The sequence below is a fragment of the Aedes aegypti genome, chromosome 2, assembly GCF_002204515.2.
Source record: "Aedes aegypti strain LVP_AGWG chromosome 2, AaegL5.0 Primary Assembly, whole genome shotgun sequence".
Taxonomy (NCBI): domain Eukaryota; kingdom Metazoa; phylum Arthropoda; class Insecta; order Diptera; family Culicidae; genus Aedes; species Aedes aegypti.
The window spans coordinates 135932393-135953843 of record NC_035108.1 but is presented as its reverse complement, the minus strand read 5'-3'; the positions used below and the strand labels follow the sequence as shown (position 1 = coordinate 135953843).

The 21451-nt window shown below is 38.0% G+C and overlaps 1 protein-coding gene and 1 long non-coding RNA gene across 2 annotated transcripts; both read right to left on the bottom strand.

The window, feature by feature from the left end:
• Positions 1–19: 19 nt before the first annotated feature.
• Positions 20–19509, bottom strand: LOC5573682 (RNA-binding protein 45). The gene is made up of 7 exons (XM_001660954.2): positions 19350–19509; positions 18913–19277; positions 16968–17610; positions 16735–16902; positions 6341–6630; positions 6123–6275; positions 20–1959 (listed from the first exon to the last, which is right to left on the bottom strand). Exons 2-6 carry the CDS (start codon positions 19210–19212, stop codon positions 6201–6203), a joined length of 1476 nt encoding a protein of 491 aa, XP_001661004.2. The 5' UTR covers positions 19213–19277; positions 19350–19509; the 3' UTR covers positions 20–1959; positions 6123–6200.
• A 981-nt stretch (positions 19510–20490) lies between these two features.
• LOC110675330 lies at positions 20491–21217 on the bottom strand. The gene is made up of 2 exons (XR_002499377.1): positions 20966–21217; positions 20491–20901 (listed from the first exon to the last, which is right to left on the bottom strand). It is a non-coding gene; the product is annotated as an uncharacterized LOC110675330 (long non-coding RNA).
• Positions 21218–21451: the final 234 nt, after the last annotated feature.

The window sequence follows — 21451 nt, the reverse complement described above, 5'->3', positions numbered from 1 at the left end:
TGACATCAAAACTCGTTGGTTAAAAACTGTTGGTAATTCCTTTATTTAATCTGAAATGTTGCTGTCATCCGATACACTCATGCGCATACTAAGCGGTAAAAGTAATAATAGTATATGTTATGTGTAGTTATACTGAAATACACCTTTTGCATAGTTCAAAATGATATAAAATACCCAGGAAGAAGTTTATATTATACTGCTATTGATTATTATACAGTAGAGTTTGATGTTCAGCACGGTTCGACAGAGCTGTCGCCCGAAGTCCAAACTGCTCTACATACTCTGTCATATGAATGAAAAAAAAACGATGATTGAATTGGCGGCTGTTGGCCAATCTTACTCCTAAATATGAATATTTGTTTGGTTGAACCTCTAGATTTTGTTTCTTTATGTTTGTATTAATCAATTGGACCACATTTTTTTGGGTACGACTGTGTCGTTTGTCGTGGAAGGAAATGTTTAGTTGGGATAAGTTGCAGAACCAAAAATAAGCTTATATATTGCAACTTTTTGACGTTAGATGCCACGTTCGCAGCTAGCGTATCTTACCCAGTTTGCTCTTGCGTGTTAAAGAATAGCAGTATCGATGGTTAAGAGGATTGTTGAATTGATTGTTTGATTGAGAATAGAGATAGTGAGGAGATGGAATAGAATGATAGTGATACTGTAATGCTTAACAGCTAAAGGATTGTTTAAACTCCGGAGGGGGTTTAGTATTTAAAACTTCTATCAATATCTCTAACCATACCGTAAAAATATGATCTTTAGCAATACAAATGTACAAAAATAAAAGAAATCTTTGTTGTTCCAATCTCGGTATATAAAATCAGTTATCTTTCTTAGCTTGCGAATAAATAAAAACATAGTTTGCAAAGTTAAAATGTACTCTCTGTTTGGTTGCTACATTCTATTATCTGCAGTAAAACAAAAGTCACGAATAATGTGTGTTTGTGGTATATGAAGAATGTGAATGTTACTTTTGATAGTGAGAGCGAACGATAGCGTCGAATAGTGTTGCTGGTAATATACCTACTTTTGTGAGTTTATCCATCGTTCCAGTTCATAAGGTCTTAATATGTCTTCGCCAGAATAATTCAAGAGTTAGTGTATAATCTCATTTTTTTGTGATTCAAAAAGCATTAAAATGTGACTACAATTAATTTACAATTTAAAACAAATTAGTGCATCTTATGAGTAATATTCGAATCGCGTAATTTTGTAAATTATTAATTGAAGTTGAGAAAGTGTTAAATGAATTTTATAATGTGATTTACATTAACATGATTTTTAGAATATTCCGGGACGAAACGAACACAATCAAAAATTAATGAATAAAATAACGTAAATTTTCGGCGAAATCGAGTAAACTGCCGTATGGAGAAAACGTAAAGAAGTAACAGAAAATGCGGCACCTTGTTGCTGAGGGTGCGTACGTTGTATAGCGTAATTCTCTGTGAGTGTTCTGAACGTTCTCAGTTGTGCCAGTCCAGTTGGTCGTCTTTTCACTCCCGAACTTTAGTATGATCAGTTATCTCGTTCATTTGTACCATATCTTCCAGTCTCGTCGGGAAAGTGTCTTCTTTCCCTTGGATTTTTTTTTTGTTACTAACTCGTCCCGGAAAGTGGTGTAACTTGAAAGTCTGGAGGTCATCGGGCGATGTTCATTGCTTCTATTCTTTTGTTTCTTCTACAGTTGTTGAGTGCAGTTTTGAATTTGACGTCCAGACAGGTCCATAGCGTTTTCTTACGTTTCGATCGATGCAGTTTGAAGCAAAGTCTTGATTTTTGGGTTGTTCTTGTGGTTGTACGTTCTTTTGCACAGTCCAAACGGTCTTCATTCTGAAAGTTTTTTCAGAATCGATCTGGTGGGGGCTAGGTACTTGTATTTTATGTAGTAGGAGTACTGTTTGTAGTAGGGTTTGTTCGTTCGTCACTAGCGTTTTAAGTGGTAAAATAGTTCTGCAAAAATAAATTCGTTAAATTGGAGGATTGTTAGGGGGGTAACAAAAGCTTAAAATATTTTAATAATTGGAAAATATATGGTGACAATGATGAAGCTAGCAGATTACTATGCAGCAGTAGATAGTAAAAAACATAAACGAACAATGTTATGATATTGAGTTTTCAACTAGTTGCTAGGAAGTAATGTTCTGAAAATATGGTTTGGTGATCTTGAATGCCTCCGGAGGAAAAGATAAAAGATTTCCCTTGCAGAATTTATAGTTATCGAGGTCATCTGCAAACCACTGGGTCCCATTTTCAAGTTCCTCCAACTGCTATGTCGTGTTCTATCGTTGTGTAACACAGGTAAATGGAACCGTGATTTTATTCAACGCAATTCCGTAGTAGAGTGAAATATCTTAAATTGAACAAACTTACGATCTTCTTGATAGCATTTATAGACAAGATAAGAGGAGGGGCGTAACTTGTTGCCTGGTTCATGTCGGATCTGTGGCCAATTTTATTAGACTACTAGTGGTCCCGGCAAACTTCGTTTCGCCATCAAGTAGGCTGTTGGAAAACGTCAAGAAATTCCCCATACAAATAACACATTAATCTTCTCCCGTTTTCCCGATAAACCCGGCGTATTTTCCAATTTTTTTCTTCGCACGAACACGTCGCATCCCTTGAGGGGTGCAACAGTGAAAATCTTGCGGTAATCCGTTGGACCGTTCTCAAGCCATTTCGTGACATACAAACACCACTCCATTTTTATTTATATAGATAGATTTAACTTGCTAGTCAGATCATTGACGAGTATTTTGTGGATTTTTGTATATGGTGGTTGCAAAATGACCAAGTCAAAACTGGACCCCTTTCTGTGTGTTTTAGAGGTAGATACCCAGTGTAATTCTTGCAAGAACCTATGCATTTCTCATAGATATTCATTGAAATTTAGATTGCTCAAAGTGTCCGGAATATGAAGATGAATTCTTGCCAATATTTCTCTGGAAATCCACTCAGGGATTTATTCTTGAATTTCACCATAGATTAGTTAGCATTTGCAAGATCTTCATATAATTAATCCGCGAATTAGTCCATGGATTGAACCGGAAATCAACCTAAAAAATATTCAACGGATTTCTTGTGAAAATACACTCAAAACGATTTCTACTGAAATTTTCGGAAATTTGTTCCAAAGATTTACCAAGTTAGGGATAGGATCGGGCTCCCTACCTTGGTAAATCTTTGGAACAAATTTCCGAAAATTTCACTTTTTATTCACTTTGGCAGTGGGTTTTTTTGAAAGCTACAGTTCTCATATTTTGCCACAACATGCGTTGTACTGATGTGCTTCTTATTGCAAAGTTTCAGACAAAGAAAAACCCCCCATGTCAAAGTGAATCATAGAAGAATTATTTTTTTGCAAATTTCTGGAATTCACTTGGAAATTTATTTGGATGAAACTCAAGGAATTCCTTAGAAAATCTATCTGAGAACTTTTCCAGATGTTGCTTTAAAAATTTCTTCCGATATTCCTCCGAATATTCGTATAGAGATTCCAGGTATACCTTTGGAAATTCCTCCCAAAAAGTTAACAGATAATCTTCCGACGATTCCTCCACAAATAAATACAGTATTTCCAAAGAAATTATTCACGAAGATACTGTTTTTTTTTTCAGACGTTTGTCCGACAATTTCTCTACAATGGTTTTCCAGAATTTCTCGATTATGTAAGTATCTTGAAAAAATAAGTTCCAGATTCTCCCAAAATTCTTCTATATTATAAACATTCCGCCCGAGATAAGACTTGATTGCCATAAATGGTCGAACAGATGGCGCATTGGAAATTTCAGTTTTTTTTTACCAGACGAATATTAGCTAGGTTTAGATTACTTGTAGTTTATCAAATGCAATTTTTAGCGAAATTCATGTTCATGAGGAATTTATTGGGCAAAAACAATTGAAGTAGAAAACTGTAGAGTAGAAAGAGAGTAGAAAGAGAGTAGAAGTAGAAAAAAGTAGAATTGAATCGACAGAAAATTTTCGATTTTAGAAAACATTGTGGCGGATTTCTTAAAAAAAATTTAATGAATTTTGGATATTTTGAAAATAAAAAAAAACTGGCGAAATAAAAAAATCTAAAACAAGCAAAAATACCTCAGGTTAATTTTTCGGCAGAATTCCTGTAAAATTAAACTCTCTCTTCCACAAAAACAGTAACACCAGAACACACTTAATATTTGACGAACTGGAAACAAACCAAATTATATGTTTTGCGTAAGTAGCCAGAAGATGGTTCTTTAGAAAGATTCCTTCTATAGCCGTAGATTACTGCAGAAAGTTCACTTATAACTTATTCAGCAAGTCTGTTAGGTATTGGGCTTGGTTGCTTGAATGTTCTTCAAAACTTCCGCCAGATTTTTTTACATTTCCCGTTGAACTAAATTCACATGAATTCGTTCAGAAAGTTAGCCAGAAATACCTATCTTTCTTTACACTTTGTAATAACAAATTTCTCTATCTTGCTGTTTGTATTTGAAAAGCTGACCCAGCTCTAAATTTCTTTATAAACAAATCACGAAAATAGAGTCTTTGTGACCATTTCTCTTAAAAGTGACTTTTTTGACTTCAGGTAAAAAAAGTGATTCGCTACCAGCCCTGTAAACCATAAATTGCTCCAAGAGTTTTTCAATGAAGAATCGAGTAATTGCCAAAGGTGGAAAATATTTTTTATCGACAATTGGTCGGCGTTAAGTCAGAGTGGACCAAGTGACATTTTTCATATTTTGAGAAAAACGGGCTCAAAGTCTAACGCTTTGTATTTTTTTTATCTCAGTAAAATTTTGGTTCAATATTTCTACCCATCCTTGTGTTACTTTCAAACAATATAATGTGAAGTGATAAACATGAAAAATCACAATCCGAAACTCTGATAGAACGATTTTTTGATGGACTATGTGCACTTGGTCCACTCTGACTGAACAATTTCAAGAAAAAGAACAATCATTTAATGCTTGCGTGGTCAAACTGGGTGCATATCTTTAAGCTGAACATATTATCAAGACCCTTCGACATCAGTATCGTAAATTCTTCAATAATCCATATCTTCAATCTCAAAATCAGTGGCATTACGATACCTTGGAAATTAAGGTTTTGAAGGGTCAGGGCGTTGAAGACCAGAAATATTCAAATATGCGTTCAGTCAGAGTGGACCAAGTGCACATAGTCCATGAAAATCTTGAGTACCGACCAAAATATACTGGTCCAATAAGCGGGTTCTAGGACAGTCCATACATACACCATAGAACTACCATAAACTTCTATCGAACTCTGAAATCGACTCAAAAAATGCAATAATCAATCAGTTTGTTGCTTTTTGACACTTGGTCCACTCTGTCTGCACAGAAATTGTTGCATTTTCTGATCACCTACTCAAATACGGTAAATGGCCAGATATCAAAATAAGATCCATCGAATTATGACATGTTTATGAGTTTCTATTGATGGATGGGAAGAAGAATCATTCCATGTCAAAAAATCTGGAAAATAACTTGAAATGTCTTGCATTTTCTAGACTTTCTCAGCGCATCGATCGTTTTCGTTGTTATGGTATAAAGCACTTGGTCCACTCTGACTGCATTGTTTTATTGATTTTTATTGATCATCCAGAGTAAATTTGTTACATATCTCTCTCAGTTTTCAACATTCATCAAATCGGATCAAAGTGAAATGGAGATTACGTTATTTTGCATCTAATGTCAGAATAATCCAATTTTCCCAAGTTTTGTACTTGGTCCACTCTGACTTAACGCCGACCAATTCATTTTAGCAAGGATAAGTTTCCCTTCATCGAACCCTTTAAGCCTTTCAACTACTTGGCCGATGTTGATAGATGTTCCAGATGGCGATTTCTTATTACTTTGTACGTAAAAATGTTTAAAAAACATTCTTTCAATAATTCAACTAGAGAAGCAATGAAACCAGTTCGAATATTGCAGGTAAGCCCTAAGAAATCGGCCAGTTTATATCTCAGCATGAAATCCCGTTCACAAGCCATCCAAAAAACAACCTTTTTACCTCACTCGGAGTCCCCTCCAACACTTGAACCAAACCTAAAGTAGAGGGACGAAACAGCAAATGCCTACGTTAGCAAACAGCCGCCAGGCTGCGAAATTTACCTTATCCTTCTGGTAGCATTCCGTTCGGCTCACGTAGTTTCATGCAGATTTAAGCCTCTAGAGTTCCAGTGAACTGGTTTACTCATTGTCCATGCGCTCGTCGTGTCGCATTCGCTTTCGTCGGTCGTTGCTTGGCTCCTCAGCTTCCAAAACCTGCAAACACCAAAAATACTAGAGACATTCGACAAGATAGAAGTTTGCGACAAGTTCCACATTACCTTCAACCGCACGTTCAAGATTTCGGCACCATGCAGCGTTTCCATTGCCTTCTTGGCGCTCTTCTCGCTGGCATATTTGACGTAGCCGCAGTTTTTGTTTGGCAACAGATAAAGATCGATGAGGTCTCCGAACCGACAGAAAGTTTGCTTCAGAACACTGATGGGTAGAGCCTTGGGAATGCACACAATGAAGCACCTCTGGGCGACTTCGGCGTTCGGGTTGGCCATCGGCAATGGGGGTGGTAGGGGCACGCTGCAGAACGATGTGTCTCGGTCGGAGATTTTACCACCTGATGAAGAAACATTATGAGGATTAAATTGATTGTTAAAATTATGAAGAGTCGAACATGGTCAATGACTTTGAAACACACTCAAAAAAAATACAAGAAAAGGATGTTTTGCGTACAAAGACAAACATTTTTGTGACATCCATTACTATTATAGATCGAGTATACCTCTGCATGTTCATGATTATCATAGGAAATATAATAAGCTGTTATTCAGCCACAAATTTACCGTCCCAGGCTTCTGTTAGTGAGGAGCGTTTATAAGTTACATCATATATTGTGTATTTCTTTCTCCATTGGACTGCGAAGTGCGGCTTCATAAACGCAAAAGCACGAATGAAAGTGCTAGATTGCATCGAATCATGTTGGTGTCTGTTCAAAATACATAAAATAACCTACCGTTTATATGTTTTATCTTTTTCTCGTGTAAGGTTTGTTTCTGATTATATCCCATAGATTTCTCCAGGAATTTGTTTTATTACGAACTTCTTTAGGAATCCCTTCAAGAGTTTCATTTTAGAGACCGTCAAGAATTCAACCTGGAATTTTGGAAAATTGGACAAACATAGAAGTTGCCTCATAGATTCTATCATGAATTTCTACAAAGATTCTTTCAGAAACTTTTCAAGACAGTGCTAGTTGTCCAGAATTTTATCCGAAGATTCTACTATCGCTTTTTTAAAAACTCCCACAAAGATTACCGGTTAGGCCATCTTCAAGAATTTAACCAGTGTTTTCTCCTAAGATTTTCTAGAATTTCCTCCAAAATTGTTGTTCAGGATTTTTTTTATGTTTGCGATCATAAATTTATCTAAGAACACTTTCAGGAATTGCTCCAGAAATTATTTTGAAGATTCCTTCAGAAATTATTCGATACCTTCGAGAAATGCCATCACTTAAAAAAATCCAGTTTTCTATGGATGTGTCTAGAAAATTGTCAAGGATTGTTTATTTCAGAGACCATTCGTGATTTTTTTTTAAATCGGGAGGTAGTTCAAAATAAAAACCTTATATAACGTCTGATGAAACTTGAATAAGCTCTTAAGTTACCTTTGATGAATTCCCACAAGGTTCTCTGAACAAACTCTTGGACTCATAATAAAGTAACGGAGGATCACGTAGATAAACTGCATAGATGATTAAAAAAATCAATCGATTCAGAGATAACGTCCGGCAGGAATTCCTTGAAATTTATCGGATGGAATCTCTGAAGAAACATTGTGAGGAATATCTGTGGATTTTGTGGGAAATTCCTGGAAGAGTATTAAATATATTTCCTCGGATAATCCCTGTTGGAATTTTTGGAGTAATTTCTGGGATAAATGTGGATGAAGTTTTGAAGGAATCCATATAAAAATGTTTGGAAGAATAACTACTGAAGTTGGCGTGAAATTACTTGTAGACCTTCCAAGAAAATCCCCAAAACATTTTTTTTCAAAATCTGAGGCATGAGTTTTGTTTTCTTTGAGAACTCTCGTAGGAATTTTTGAAAATTCTACTATTAGTAACAACTGGAGAAATCAGTGGAAGAATTAAGCAATACATATCTAGAGGAATCCCGGAGATAGTCTCTGGGAAAAAAAATCACAGCAATTCAGGGCTGGTAGCAGTCAGACAGTAAAATAATAGTGACCAGTGAATCAAAGTGTCATCTGAACAGTTGAAAAACAAACAACAAAGCAAGCTCGCTCACAACCGTGTATCCCAACTTTTGCGGATAGGGATACAATCAAAAGCAAAATTGTCATGACAATCACAGGTCGCAAGATTGTTGCTACCTTTTCAACTCGTGATTAATCAGTTATTTTAAACGTAAAATCAAATTTGTTTTATGAATACTGTTCGATAATGTGTCAATGTTTACCAACACGGAGAAAGGTCTCGAAAATTGCAATGCGAAGCCCAGAAAATGGCTGCGCACGTGGTAATCGATCATTGTCATATTCTGTTCAAATAGTGATAAACTGATGTTGCGGAATAAAGTTGTGGCAAACAAGAATAGGAGATGACAATGTCTTTGTTGCTGCTTGTTGGGTGACAATGGATTCACTGATGGTGACTTTAGTGACCAAAATTATCAAAAGTGACCAAATAGTAACCAAAGAGTGACTTGAAAACTACAACTACAAAATGTCTAGAAATGAAAATACGTATACACATATGTGCTTATTCAGCGCGGCGTGTGAGGTGACACGAGTCGAATGAGGTGACAATTGTCGACTCGCTTCCATTTGATTAACATTAGTCGTCTCACGTCACTCGCGGTGAGAGCGACTCGTCTCGACTCACACGCCGCGCAGAATAAGCACGATAAAGGGCGAACACGAAATTATTGCGACACCGGAAATGCCATGCCAATTTTCTTATAATGTTTAGAATCAAACCAAATTTCTAGGGTAGTTTTATACATATATTTACTTCAAAAATCAAAAGAAAAGTTAATCGATGGAGCCTTGAGTGTAAAATTGAAGACTTTTTCGCTTGATGCCCTCCATCAAAATCTTTACAGTGGGTACCAGTTTCTCAGTTTTTGTCCTTCTCATCTTTGACTGTCTTCTTGCTCTTCCGAAGTTCCCGCTTTATTATTGCTCAGTACTGCTCCACCGGGCGCAGCTCCAGACAGTTTGGCGGATTCATGTCCTTTGAAACAAAATGGACAGAATTGGCTTCGTACCACTCCAGGACACTTTTAGCACAGACAAACAGACGTAACAGCTAAAGCAATTGTCAATTCAAAACATAGTCACGTGAACATTTACGCCCAATGCTAAAAATACTTCATTTGGCCAACCGTGAACTAGGTGGCGGTAGTGAGCAAACGTCAAACTCGAAAAAAAGTCAGGCGTGCGCCACAAGTGGCTCGTCGGCCAAATACCAAATATTAAAATTGGGCGCTATTCTGCTGTAGGGTAACCAATATATTTTGGACTTCTATATATTTTGGGCCCCCTGGGCCATTTTCCTGCAAATTTCCCAGTTTAAATCAAGAGACCAACTTAATTTGCATGCCATTTGGAAAGATAGGACTATTCCGCTCTTGCATCAACCGTTTGTACATAGAAAATGTGTTTATTTTATCTGAAAATAATTTAATTTAATTGGTGCTTTCATGCAACCGTTTCAACACGTTACACACAGAAATTGAAGCCGTCAGAATTTTTTCAAATGTAAACACAAACTTTTTTCAACTTTCTGAACAAAAAGCGTAGAATTTCTTGGGGTTTCCATTGTCAATCAAATGATTAGTCTATGGGCAAGCATATTATACAACCAGTGTCGTGGACTTTGTCGCCAAACGATAATAAATGCCGAGGGCCCAAAATATATACTTTGAGGGTCCAAAATGTATTAGTGTGTCCAAAATTATGAAAAACAGTGCTTCACAATTTAATTATTTTCGACGTTTTTTGGATCCTACACGACCGTATGGGCATTTGTATCTCGTAGATGAAGTTTTTCTCTACATTTTGGCATGTTCTTTGACTTGGCTACGCTGTGCAATTAATTGATTGGGGCAAACCACTAAAATCACTTCCTTAGGGGGTCCAAAATACGACCGTTACCCTACGATGAAAATAATAAGAGTGCTACGTCTGTTTGTCTGTGATTTTAGAATAGTGGCATGATGCCAAATCTGGCCAAAATAGCGGAGCATCGTCGTGCTACTGCAAGAACGGCAAAAGGCACGTCTCGAGGCACTCAGATTTGTAGATCTCGCCATTTACTGTGCCCTTTGTCACGAAAGGCTCACTCCTCAGTCCGCAAGAGCAGATGGCCTGCCAAATGAGATATTTGGAGGCGAACTTCGGCATTTTCTTCTTCTTAAATTTGTCGTCCACATCGAACTTGCTCTTGCTGGTAAAAAACTCCAACCCCGGAATTTGCTTAAAATCGGCTTTTATATATGTTTCGTCGTCCATCACACAGCAGCCATATTTTGTCTTCTCGTAGAGCTGCCGTGCTCGAGTTTTAGCCGTCGATTGTTGCGCTCATCGCGGTTTGGAAAGTTCTGTACCTTGTATGCATGTAGTCCAGCTCTCTTCTTTGCATTCTGGACGTAGCTCTGCGACATGCCGATCAAAACGAATTATTTGAAGTATTTTCTTAACAATTCTGTGGAATAAATCGAGGCAAAATTTTTGGTTGTGACAAAATTGCTTAGCTTAGCTTAACTTAGACACATTTTCATTTAACCCCTCGAAATTGCAGTAGCGCATTAAATGTACATACTATTGTTGAAAAGGGAAGTAACGACCATTTAATTAATGAGAAAACTGATTTCATCGCAGTAACAATCGGCATGCCAGTGAAAAATAATACCTTTACTATTGATACACTGTTCCTTTAGTTGAGGTAAATTTTTAATTAGATTTCCTATAGTTGCGGTATCCGTTGTTTGCTTATGGGATCCTCCACTACAGGAATATTGTACCGCAACTATTGGTAGAAATGAGAAAAGTTTAAGCAGTTTTGATGGTATTTTATCCATTTTGAAGCTATTTGAACGATTTTTTCGGGTATTTCGTGTATCAATAAGCCAATACGTCGATTGGCGGTGTCGGATTTGCAGCTAATTCAATGAAATCAGTGTAGATGACACTATCGCATCTATAGGAACACCCTCAACTAATGGATCAATTACCCTAGTAGTCTTTATAATAACAAATATCATTTTTTTCTGTTTGTGTTTGAAAAGAACTTAGCCTTCTTTTATCATCAGATCACGTAAAAAGTGACTTTGATTTGGCTTTAAGGCTAAGTAGCCCGTCATTCGTTTTGGCAACAATGATGACTTTTCAGCTTGCATTTCAAAGTGATAAAACTCAGTCTTGATAGTTTATATAGACTTGAAAAAGTATCACTGTCAAGCGTTGATACCGAGCGGTTGTGTTTTTTCTGCGTCTGTCAAGATTTTTTCTCGTAAAATATAGAAAAGATGGATTTCCAACAGAATTTTGAATATTTATAGTGACTAAAAGTAGCCAATATGTGCATCATTCCTGTGACCCGGAGTGGTGCGGATGTGTATATGCGAAACTAGATGTTGTAATCTGGGTCGGTACGGAACAGGAAGCAAGTGAATGCCAAGGATGGAAAGCCACTCGGCAGGATCGCAAAGTTTTTCCCGACAAACAAAACCAACAACGACGGGAACAAGTTCAATGCTGTGAAATTGTCTCACCGGTACAGTGTACTGTCAACGTTCTTCAAGGGAAAATACAGGCAGGATTTGATAGCAGCGGGTTGAGCGATCCGAAGCTTGTGGTTTTGATGGGAAACTACAAAATGGCAACGTCGGTAGGTATTTATGGTGTCGATGGTAAACGGATGTGATGTATCTACCCAGGAGATGCAGAGGTGATCACGGTATCTAGTAACAACGGTAGTCACACTAACATTATTTCTATCATTTTACGGTAAGATACTTTATTAACACTATATATGATATATTACTATATATTGGGTGTTGGGGAGGGGTAGCCTAAGGGAGTTAATTGAACTGTTGACTGGATGAAAGTGCGAGGGGTCGCCAGCCTTTTGTCATGAGAAAACAGCCTTAGTGTTGTCTTCCAAAGGTCTTCAAAGATATTAACTAGCCCTGCTACAACAAACCATCAGGTAGATCATACCATCCCGGTATGATTCTGCAGCCATAGGTAATCCTTGCGCTGATGGTGGCTAAATAATCATCATCATCATCATCATCATCATCACTTGAAAAAGTATCACTGTACGCGCTAACATGCATTGAGTATGCTGATACTTTTTCAGACGTGTCAGAGCAAAACCAAATGATTTTGTTTGATTCGAAATCGTGAGGTGAATTACACAGCTTAACAAAAATGACATTTTTGCGTGTTTCAAGTATCAAATTATGCGTCTCTAGTAGATTTGGGGTGAATCTGATGCCGTTCTCAGAAATGTTCCAACACGTCACAATTTTTAGCTACAGGACGCCAAAGTTGTATAAAACATTGGTTTCATTGATGTTTACATAAAATTGCAGGTGAAGGTCCATTGAGCACGTAAACATAATGTTGCCACCCACTCGAGCCAGTAGGCAGTATTACTTGCACACGTTTCATACAAATGTATTATTGTCGATATGAATTCTTCAACAACTTCCTTAAAGCTCAAAATCACAATTTATTTCATTTGGTAGTGGAAACATGTTATTTGACCAAAATTATAAGCATTTTTCACACCATGCGTGTGTTGTTTACTTTTTTTGGCAGTTTTCTCCTCTCTTCTCTCGCTTCTCACGGATGGAGAAAGTTGCCATCAGTATGCATTTGAATTCAACAGTCAATTGTACTGTATAACATTTAATATTCATTTTTGCTGTTAAATTGCGTCGCACATTGTTTTTCTCATGCTTAAAAATGTTTTGCAACACTTGTGACATTGTACACCTTCTGAGTGTTATGAAATTGTAAATTACGTGGCTGTAGCATGTGTATGAATATCCAAACAATTTTAATTCCAAACATAAAAACTGACATCACTTCCAATCAGTGAGAGCTGCTCATCCGATTCATAAACAATGTTGGCCCAGTCAATTCGTATTCCGGTGTTATTTTTCGAGCACAAATCGGTGAACTTAAGTCGAGAGGGATTCGCGATAAGGGCCTATCTGACAAATCAATAACAATGAGAAAATGATCAATGAAATTCTCATGTGCAATTTCAAATCCCAATTGGATAAAATATACTCAAACTTTAACCTTTTCACTTTAATACACATTTCATAAACCTAGTTTTAAAATCCTCATTAATACCACACACATCTCCTACAATTCCCCTAGCTATTTCGTACTCAAAATATCTTTAAAGGTTTCGCCTAAAACGTACTCGAGAATTCCAGTATCGCCCAATGTTATGAGCCTGTAATCGATATTATTTTCAGTGTCGCCCATTACTTTTGCGCCGTGTTTACCTTCTGGTTCCAAGTAAGCCCACCATGTACGCCTTGTTTATTTTTTGTTTGCAGTGTCGCCGTTTACTCTCGCCGTGTTTTGATTTCGATTTCAGATGCGCCCATCACTTTGTTAAACAAAAACACAGGCGTAATCAATAAAGTGTGTGGTTTGGCATGAGGTGAAGTTTCGTCTTCTACAAATTTGCGTTTTTTGAATAGTTAAATTATCGATAGGGGAAAAGTTCAAGTGCAGTGAATAGACAATCGAGCTACAATTTCAACGCTATATTTTCTTAAATTGTGTACATTTTGTCACTTTCGCCTGATTCGCGAATCTTTCTAGAAGTGTTTTATTGCTCCCAGGAGTACGGCGCGAGAAAACATAACGTGTTACAAGCATCGCATCAGATTTTTGAATTGCCACGGTGTGTAGAAATACCATGAAAAGTGAATTTTAGAACGGGCACTGAAAAGCCTTCAAACAACACGGTGCGTGAAGAAAAAGTGATTCGGTAGTGCGTGATGTTTAACAACACAAATCACAGCAATAACTACTTGTTTGCATTCAAAAACAGGTAGTTTGTGAAAAACACATTATGGAATGCTTTCAGTTAAGAAACCACCGCTCTACAATAAGGTTAGTAACTTCAAATAATCATTTTTTTGTGATAGCTCTCCAAAACACTGTGAGAAGCATGGGAGGAGGGAGTGGAAAGTGAAGGGGGAAGTAAGGAGCCATATTAGAGGCCATTTTCACCCGTAACGCGGGTAGATCACCTTTTCGTGGTGCGTTACGGGGTAAGATCTACCAATTTGAACTCTAGTCTCATCTTGTTTGTCGGGCTAGGGTAATATGTTCTGGTAATTCAAGCATTCGCGGTACAAAGTCGTTGTTACTGGCAACAGTTTCTGAAAATTAATCTATTTTACCTAGCAGATGGTTACAGACTCGGAGTTGGTCAGTCCCGAGACTACACTTGAAGCCAGGATAACAATCATGGGTATTAACTCAACAAGGACTGTAATTACTGGTAATTCAAGGACTCACGTGAATTCTGATTACTAAACAAATTTTCTAGCTTGATTCGGTTTTGCTGCTAGCCTAAAGCCCCTTTTTTCTAGTATTTTTTCTGGGACTAAACTAAAAGCAAAACAAGAATGTGACTAGAGTTCCGTTGCATGGTCAAATATCAGTAGTACCGATTTGGTTCCTCAGAAATTTAATCGATTATGTTTGCTAAGGGGCGCGCCTTCGCTGAGATGTAAATTTCTATGAAGGGTGTAAATAGCGGGACCTTTTCATCATAGTCGATTTTTATCAATTTCTGAGGAATCAAAACAAAAACTGTACAGAAATCGATGCTTCATTACCTATCAATGGAAATGGAGTAATGCGACATGCACTACACACTAAGGATACGGGTAATGCCACAATAGATCTAAATACTGGTCGCAGTGGCGCATCCGAACAGAGAAAACAAAAAGAGGCCATTTTGGTACCCAAGGGGATATGTCCTTAAACAATGATTTATCAAAAAATATTATGATCTAATTTCCCAAGCATGCAAAATAGGACTTTAACTTTCGATTTTAGATATAATTTGATTGAAATTGCACGATTCAATTGAGGTTAAGGTGAAGATGAATCGAAGCCAAAGTTCAAATTTTCAAGAGCACGGATCTGGAGAGCGGAACATCCATTCAAACTTAAAACTTAATCGATTGGTCGGTCACTAGCTGGTGGTGACCAATCGATTAGGTTTTCAGCTCAAACTGATGTTTGGTTCTCCAGATCCGTGTTCTTCAAAATTTGTACTTTGGCTTCGATTCATCTTCACCTTAAATCCATTTTTTCAACATGCTTGCAGTCTCCATACGAAATTATTCGTTTCTCTTATATGGCAAAATACAATACTTTTGTAAACCAATAAAAAATAACTTTTGAGCATCGGAAGTATAATGAACTTTGTTGATAGGGTGTTTTATGTATTTTGGACAGAGCGTTACGCGTATATAATTTGGCCACCTCCATTTGATTTTGCCGTAAATGGCCAAATTATATGCGCGTAACGGTCTGTCCAAATTACTTTGATCACCCTAAGTATTGTACATAAGTACATGAAGTTTGAGTTCTGAGGCAAATTAAGCAAATAAATTGCTATACAAGCTGGGAAACTTGCATGCAAGTTGGCTGAAATAGTCAAATTTAGCATTTTCAACAGTCAATTTCTCAAAAACTAGACGTGCTATGATATTTCTGAAAATAGCAATGGATTCAGCAACCCTTAATTAAGTAAATAGCGGTATTTTGGTGCTAGAGACAAAAACGTGTTCCGCAGTGTTAGCAACAATCATCAACGACGCGTACAAATTTCAATGACGGCCTACTTCGCCTTAAAATCATAAACATTTTTTCTGTCGCATAATACTACATATGTTCTGAAAATGTGTTGTCGACCCTACCACAACCGATATTTCGATCAAATCTTGCATAGGTCGTTTTGATGCTGTTGTAAATCGGAATGCAGAATAATGAAATTTGAGCCATTGTACCATACATGCGCATTATGATTCTAAACAGGATATGCATTTGTTCCTTATGGAAATGGTTCCAGGTGCCCTTGTGTCCAGGATGGTCATTCTTACCAAAAATAATCCAGGAAAGGATTTCATATCTTTTTTTTAAACTAAGAGCAGAAATCTTCTTCTTCTTGACGTCCTCACTGGGACAGAGCCTGCTTCTCAGCTTAGTGTTCTTATGAGCACTTCCACAGTTATTAACTGAGAGCTATCTTTGCCTAAGTTGCCATTTTCGCATTCGTATATCGTGTGGCAGGTACGATTATACTCTATATCCAGGGAAGTCAAGGAAATTTCCATTACGAAACGATCCTGGACCGACCAGGATTCGAACCCAGACACCTTCAACATGGCTTTGATTTGTAGCCGCGGACTCTAACAACTCGGTTAAGGAAGGCCTCTGTAGAGCAGAAATATCGGTCAAAAATTGGCAATTTTTAACCCTTGATGCATAATGCGTAATTAATTATTGCCACTCATAGAGGTCATTGAAAGTTTTATTTTCAAATGTTAAGGTTCGGAAATTTCAGATTTCTATCTCTTTTCTCTACAAAGTTACAGCTTTTATACAGTGAGGTTCAACCAAAAATGGTTAATGTATAGCTTACCTCCGCCGTTGAAGGGATCTGCGTTGGCCATCATGTTAGCTGTTTCGTGGCCCAGGCGAATGATTAGCCGTTCACCGGGCGGATATTCCAAACCATGAATCTTATCGCGGGCGTACATCGCAGACTGGGCATTGTTGTAGACCACCGTGGCAGTCACGTTGCGGTTGTCTGTAATGATAAACGAACGTAATTATATAAATTATGCTACAAGGCACCAGATCAAGAATACTTACTAAAATCGTTATTTATCTGACAGTAGTCCAATCCTGGGATAATATCAAATAGTCTCCACAGCTGATCCTGGTTCAGCGAAGGGCTGCACAGTACTGTAAGCGATGTATCACTGGGATTCGCACTCTGACCGGAATAACCGCTGCTGGTGAATCCGAAATTTGCTCCCCGATCGTTGTTCATGCCGGGTCCTCGACGGTCACTTCCCGAAGCACCCATCGCTCCGAATCCCATCATCGGACCAGAACTTCCCATTCCGGAGCCACCTCTGCGTTCGTCCATGAAGCCATTCGGCGCTCCGCTTCCACTACCAAATCCTCCAAAATTGTCACTGGACGACACGGAAGCATTCCGCGATGGTTTGGGTTCGGCAAATACCGCCTTATACTTGGCATCACATTCCTCAAAAGCTCGCGCTGCATGCGTGAAGCGACTGAACTTGACGTACGCAAAACCTTTGCCCTCCTTCGTTACCTTGTCCCGAATGATTGTGATGTTGTCGATGGTACCGTACTGGCCGAATTCTTCGCGCAGCGACTCCTCCGTCATTTCCTTCGGGATGAGGACGAATAGTCGTAGGTATTTTTCTTCTTCGTTATCAGTTTGCTTACGGGAGCCTTGCTGTCGATTGGCCGCAACTAAAACCTGTGGACAAGCAATATTAGGAAGAGCGTTAGTGGTTAATTATTAAATTAATCATGTTTTGTTATCTTTACAGACGAGATTTGGGCTAGTTCATCTCGATACCAACGGCTTTAATTCCCTTCCGAAGGAAGTATTCACTATAATTTTTGTGTCACAAGTGACTATCACTGTGGTGGGGAAATTCAAGGTTTTGGCACCATTCAAATATTATTAGCAACCAAGTTTCAAACGCATTAAATACAGAGTATTCTTCTATCAAAACACATCAATGGAAACTTTGACATCGGCTACGACCGCCGAGAATAGGTATTTTTTAGGAAATCTTGAAGTAACATCTGAAGAAACTTGATCAAGTTCTAATGTAATGATCCTTGATGACCTTCCTTAAGTCGTTTAAAAGAACTTAAATTGTTAAGATAATTGAAAATATATTGAATCTTTGGATAATAGCCTGCAGATTCTCCTTGAAAATTATTCGACAAAATCCTTGAAAAAAATTAGGCTGGAATGATCGGATTACCAGAATAATTACTGTGATATAAACTGGTTTGGAACCTGAAATAAACTTGTAATAAAATAAATAAAATAATAAATAAATAAAATGCCTGGAAAGATAAGTGGAGACATTTTCGAATTCCTGAAAAAAAAACCTCTAGAATGATTGTTTGTCGATTTTCGTGGAAAAATTCCTGTAGAATTCTTAGAAAAATCTCCTATGGTATTAGCAGAGGAAGTCAGTAAAAGAATAATTAAAAAAATATCTTGGGACCTTGAGATAACCCGATATTTTTTTTTCGTGGAAATCCTTTTGGAAGCAACAATAGGTTGAAGCGTTGGAGTTCTCAAGGAGTTCATGGAGCAAATTCTGAAGAAATCCATCAAAGCATCTTTTGAAACAATGCTGGAAGAATTTCTAGGATTCTTGGTGGAGTAATCACTAGAATAATTTCTGAGGGGATCACTGGTAGAAGCCCCTTCAGGTATGCCAGGAGTAATCTCTGTAGTAGGTAATTATTAGAAGAAATCCTGAAGCGAACAACGAAAACTCTTAATAAACCGTGAAATGGTCGCGTAAAAATCTCTAGAGGCTTCTCTGGAACCTCAAGAATATCTCAGTAGCATTCACTACAAGCAGAATAAGGAAAAAAAACTTAAGTGACCATTTTGGTTAAAGGCCTTCCGTTAAATAGTTTTAGAGACTTACCTACATTAAAATAGAGACCACATCCCTGCTACCAGCCCTGCTTTAAAACTCTGATTAGGGTAATAACCCAATCGAATAACCCTAGAGAAACCACTCACCTTAATTGGCCGAGAATTATCACCGATGGTTTTGCCATTCATTTCCTCCAGAGCTCTGGCAGCTTCCGATGTTTTGGAAAACTTAATATAGGCCACCCCTTTCGCATCGCCGGATTGTCTGTCCTTGACGATCCAGATTTCCTCAATCTCACCGAACTTTTCAAATTGCTCCCTCAGGATGTCCTCTGTGACGGTTTTACTACAGATGATGAACAGCCGTGACATGGGCGGAATGTCGGCAGGACTTTTCTCCTCGTTGAAATTGTTACGGCTAGATCCGCCAGATCTTCGGTCCGCCATGTTGTATTATGGTTTGCCTTTCGCTTTCGCCTTCAGAGCTACAAGGAAATGGGGATTCTTCTGTTCTGAAATTCAATCGTCGAAAACCCCAAGTTAATTTATGTTTGGCATTCAAAATAATACCGTAAAACACTCACCTTGTGGAGCTCTACAAGTGAGCAGCAGTTTTCGACACAGAAAACACGGTTTACAAGGATAAAATTACAAAAAATCAACAGGACACGATTCTTGGAACATTCACTTTGTGACACACTATCTAATGGACACCCCACTTTTGCGGGTGTCTCACAACTACTGATAAACGGGAATGCGTTTTGACACTCGGATTTGACAGCTGTTTGTTTTCTTCATTTTACACCGAACTAAAATTTCTCTCTGAAATTAAATGATACGGCATCAAGGGGTGGATCACTTGTTTGTGTTGGAGTATGCAATGATTGTGCCTCGTAAGCAAAGCGGCAACACTGATGTGTAGAGTGACGAATGACGCATGCGCCGGTAGAGCAGACGGCGAGCGCGCCAAATAGCAGAGAGAAAAGGGAGAATGAAAGAATTGCATTCATCCGTAATGTGATGTTCGATCCGTTCAGACGTGTTTATTAAAGCTTTCTCGTTGCGTACAGTAGTCAAGTTGTAGTTGTTTCTTTCCTACCGAAATCCTGGTTCCGCGTTCCGCTTCGGTGACCCTGTTCTGCGTTGTGGTGTGTCCACCTCTGCCCAACAGTTTGATGCACATCAAATGTGCATTGAATGGCATTAAATGCATTTTTTCGTGATTCAAATCAACTTAGCCCTGAGGTTGAAAACTTCATTTTGTTATCATAGTAACGCGTCGTTATTTGTTATGAAAGTATATCAGTACGAAAAGCTGGAAGCTTGGAAAAAAAAGATGTTCTTGATGATCTGCAAAGCAGTTAGGAACGGGAACAATCGGTATTTTTTCCCTGAAAGCATTTAAGCTGTTAAGTGACTCGCTGGTAGTTGACTGGGGCAACGTCGTTCCGCTGACAACGCGATTGAGTTGATAGATATTAGCCTTTCAAATTTATCGGAGTTTCACGGTTCAATTTCAGAATTAGTGTAGACAAATTATATTTGCAGTCTGGGATGACTTATATTTTATGTAGAAGATTGTGAAACTACAACATGGCGATGAATGTGACCTGGTACACTACAACGGCATATGGAGAGCATATTACGTTCAAGCTGCTATGAAACCTTCCGCGGAGAGATTCTCCACTGCTCCAATGTGGACCAAACTTATTTAAAGACTTCATGTGTAATATAAATCGATTGTTTAATAAAGTAGAAATCGTCTAGAAAAGCTGTAAATAAATCAACCTCCTCCCTCTCCCATAAGCTTTACTTCATAAATACATGATTGGCAATCAAAATAAAGATTATAAATTAAGTTTGTTCCTTATCCATGGAGAGAATTCCCCAACAAGGAGCATTTTTCATAATTATTTTCATCTATAACAGCACCCTTCGCCAATGATGATGCCGGTGAACTCGTTCTGGTTCACAATTTGAAATCTTATCATGTCCTCATAACTTTGGACATCTTCCTTACGGAGTCCGCCAACCATTTCCAGCTTTGGTTAAGTGAATCAGAATTATCAGCTTTGCATTTCAAAAGAGGACAATTTAGCCATTCCGAGACAAGGCAATTTTGGTCGATGGAACATCCTGTAACAAATAAATATTCAAATCATTACTCAGTCATTTTTTTCTGATATGCCTTCAGTCTTACTAGCCACATATAGATCCTGAAAGGATAAATTTAGATTGAGAACTCTGGATGGCCAATGCTTTCGATGATTCATATAAAAGTTAGCTGCCAAGATAGTAAATTAAGTATGGACGAAATTGACACTTACACAACAACAATCAAACCCAGAGCCAAAAATCACAGCATACCATGAGTTTAGAAATTTTCAAAGAGAACGATTGCATTGAAATGCATTTTAATTTTCTCGATGCATCAGGAGTGATCCACCCCTTGTACGGCATGTACTAGAATAAGGGCCTCAGTTTTGGGGATTTTGCCCTCCACATCTAAAAAATTTTGTCCCACCAAAATATTCTCCCACCATGTTTGCCATATATTTGATGGCGTCGTACCTAACAAAACCAACACAAAACGCACATGTAACGTACACTGTTGGATTGTGTATTGCATGCAAGGTGCGTGCTTCTGCTAAATTGGCTTGTTTGGGAATATCCTGTTTTTTACATA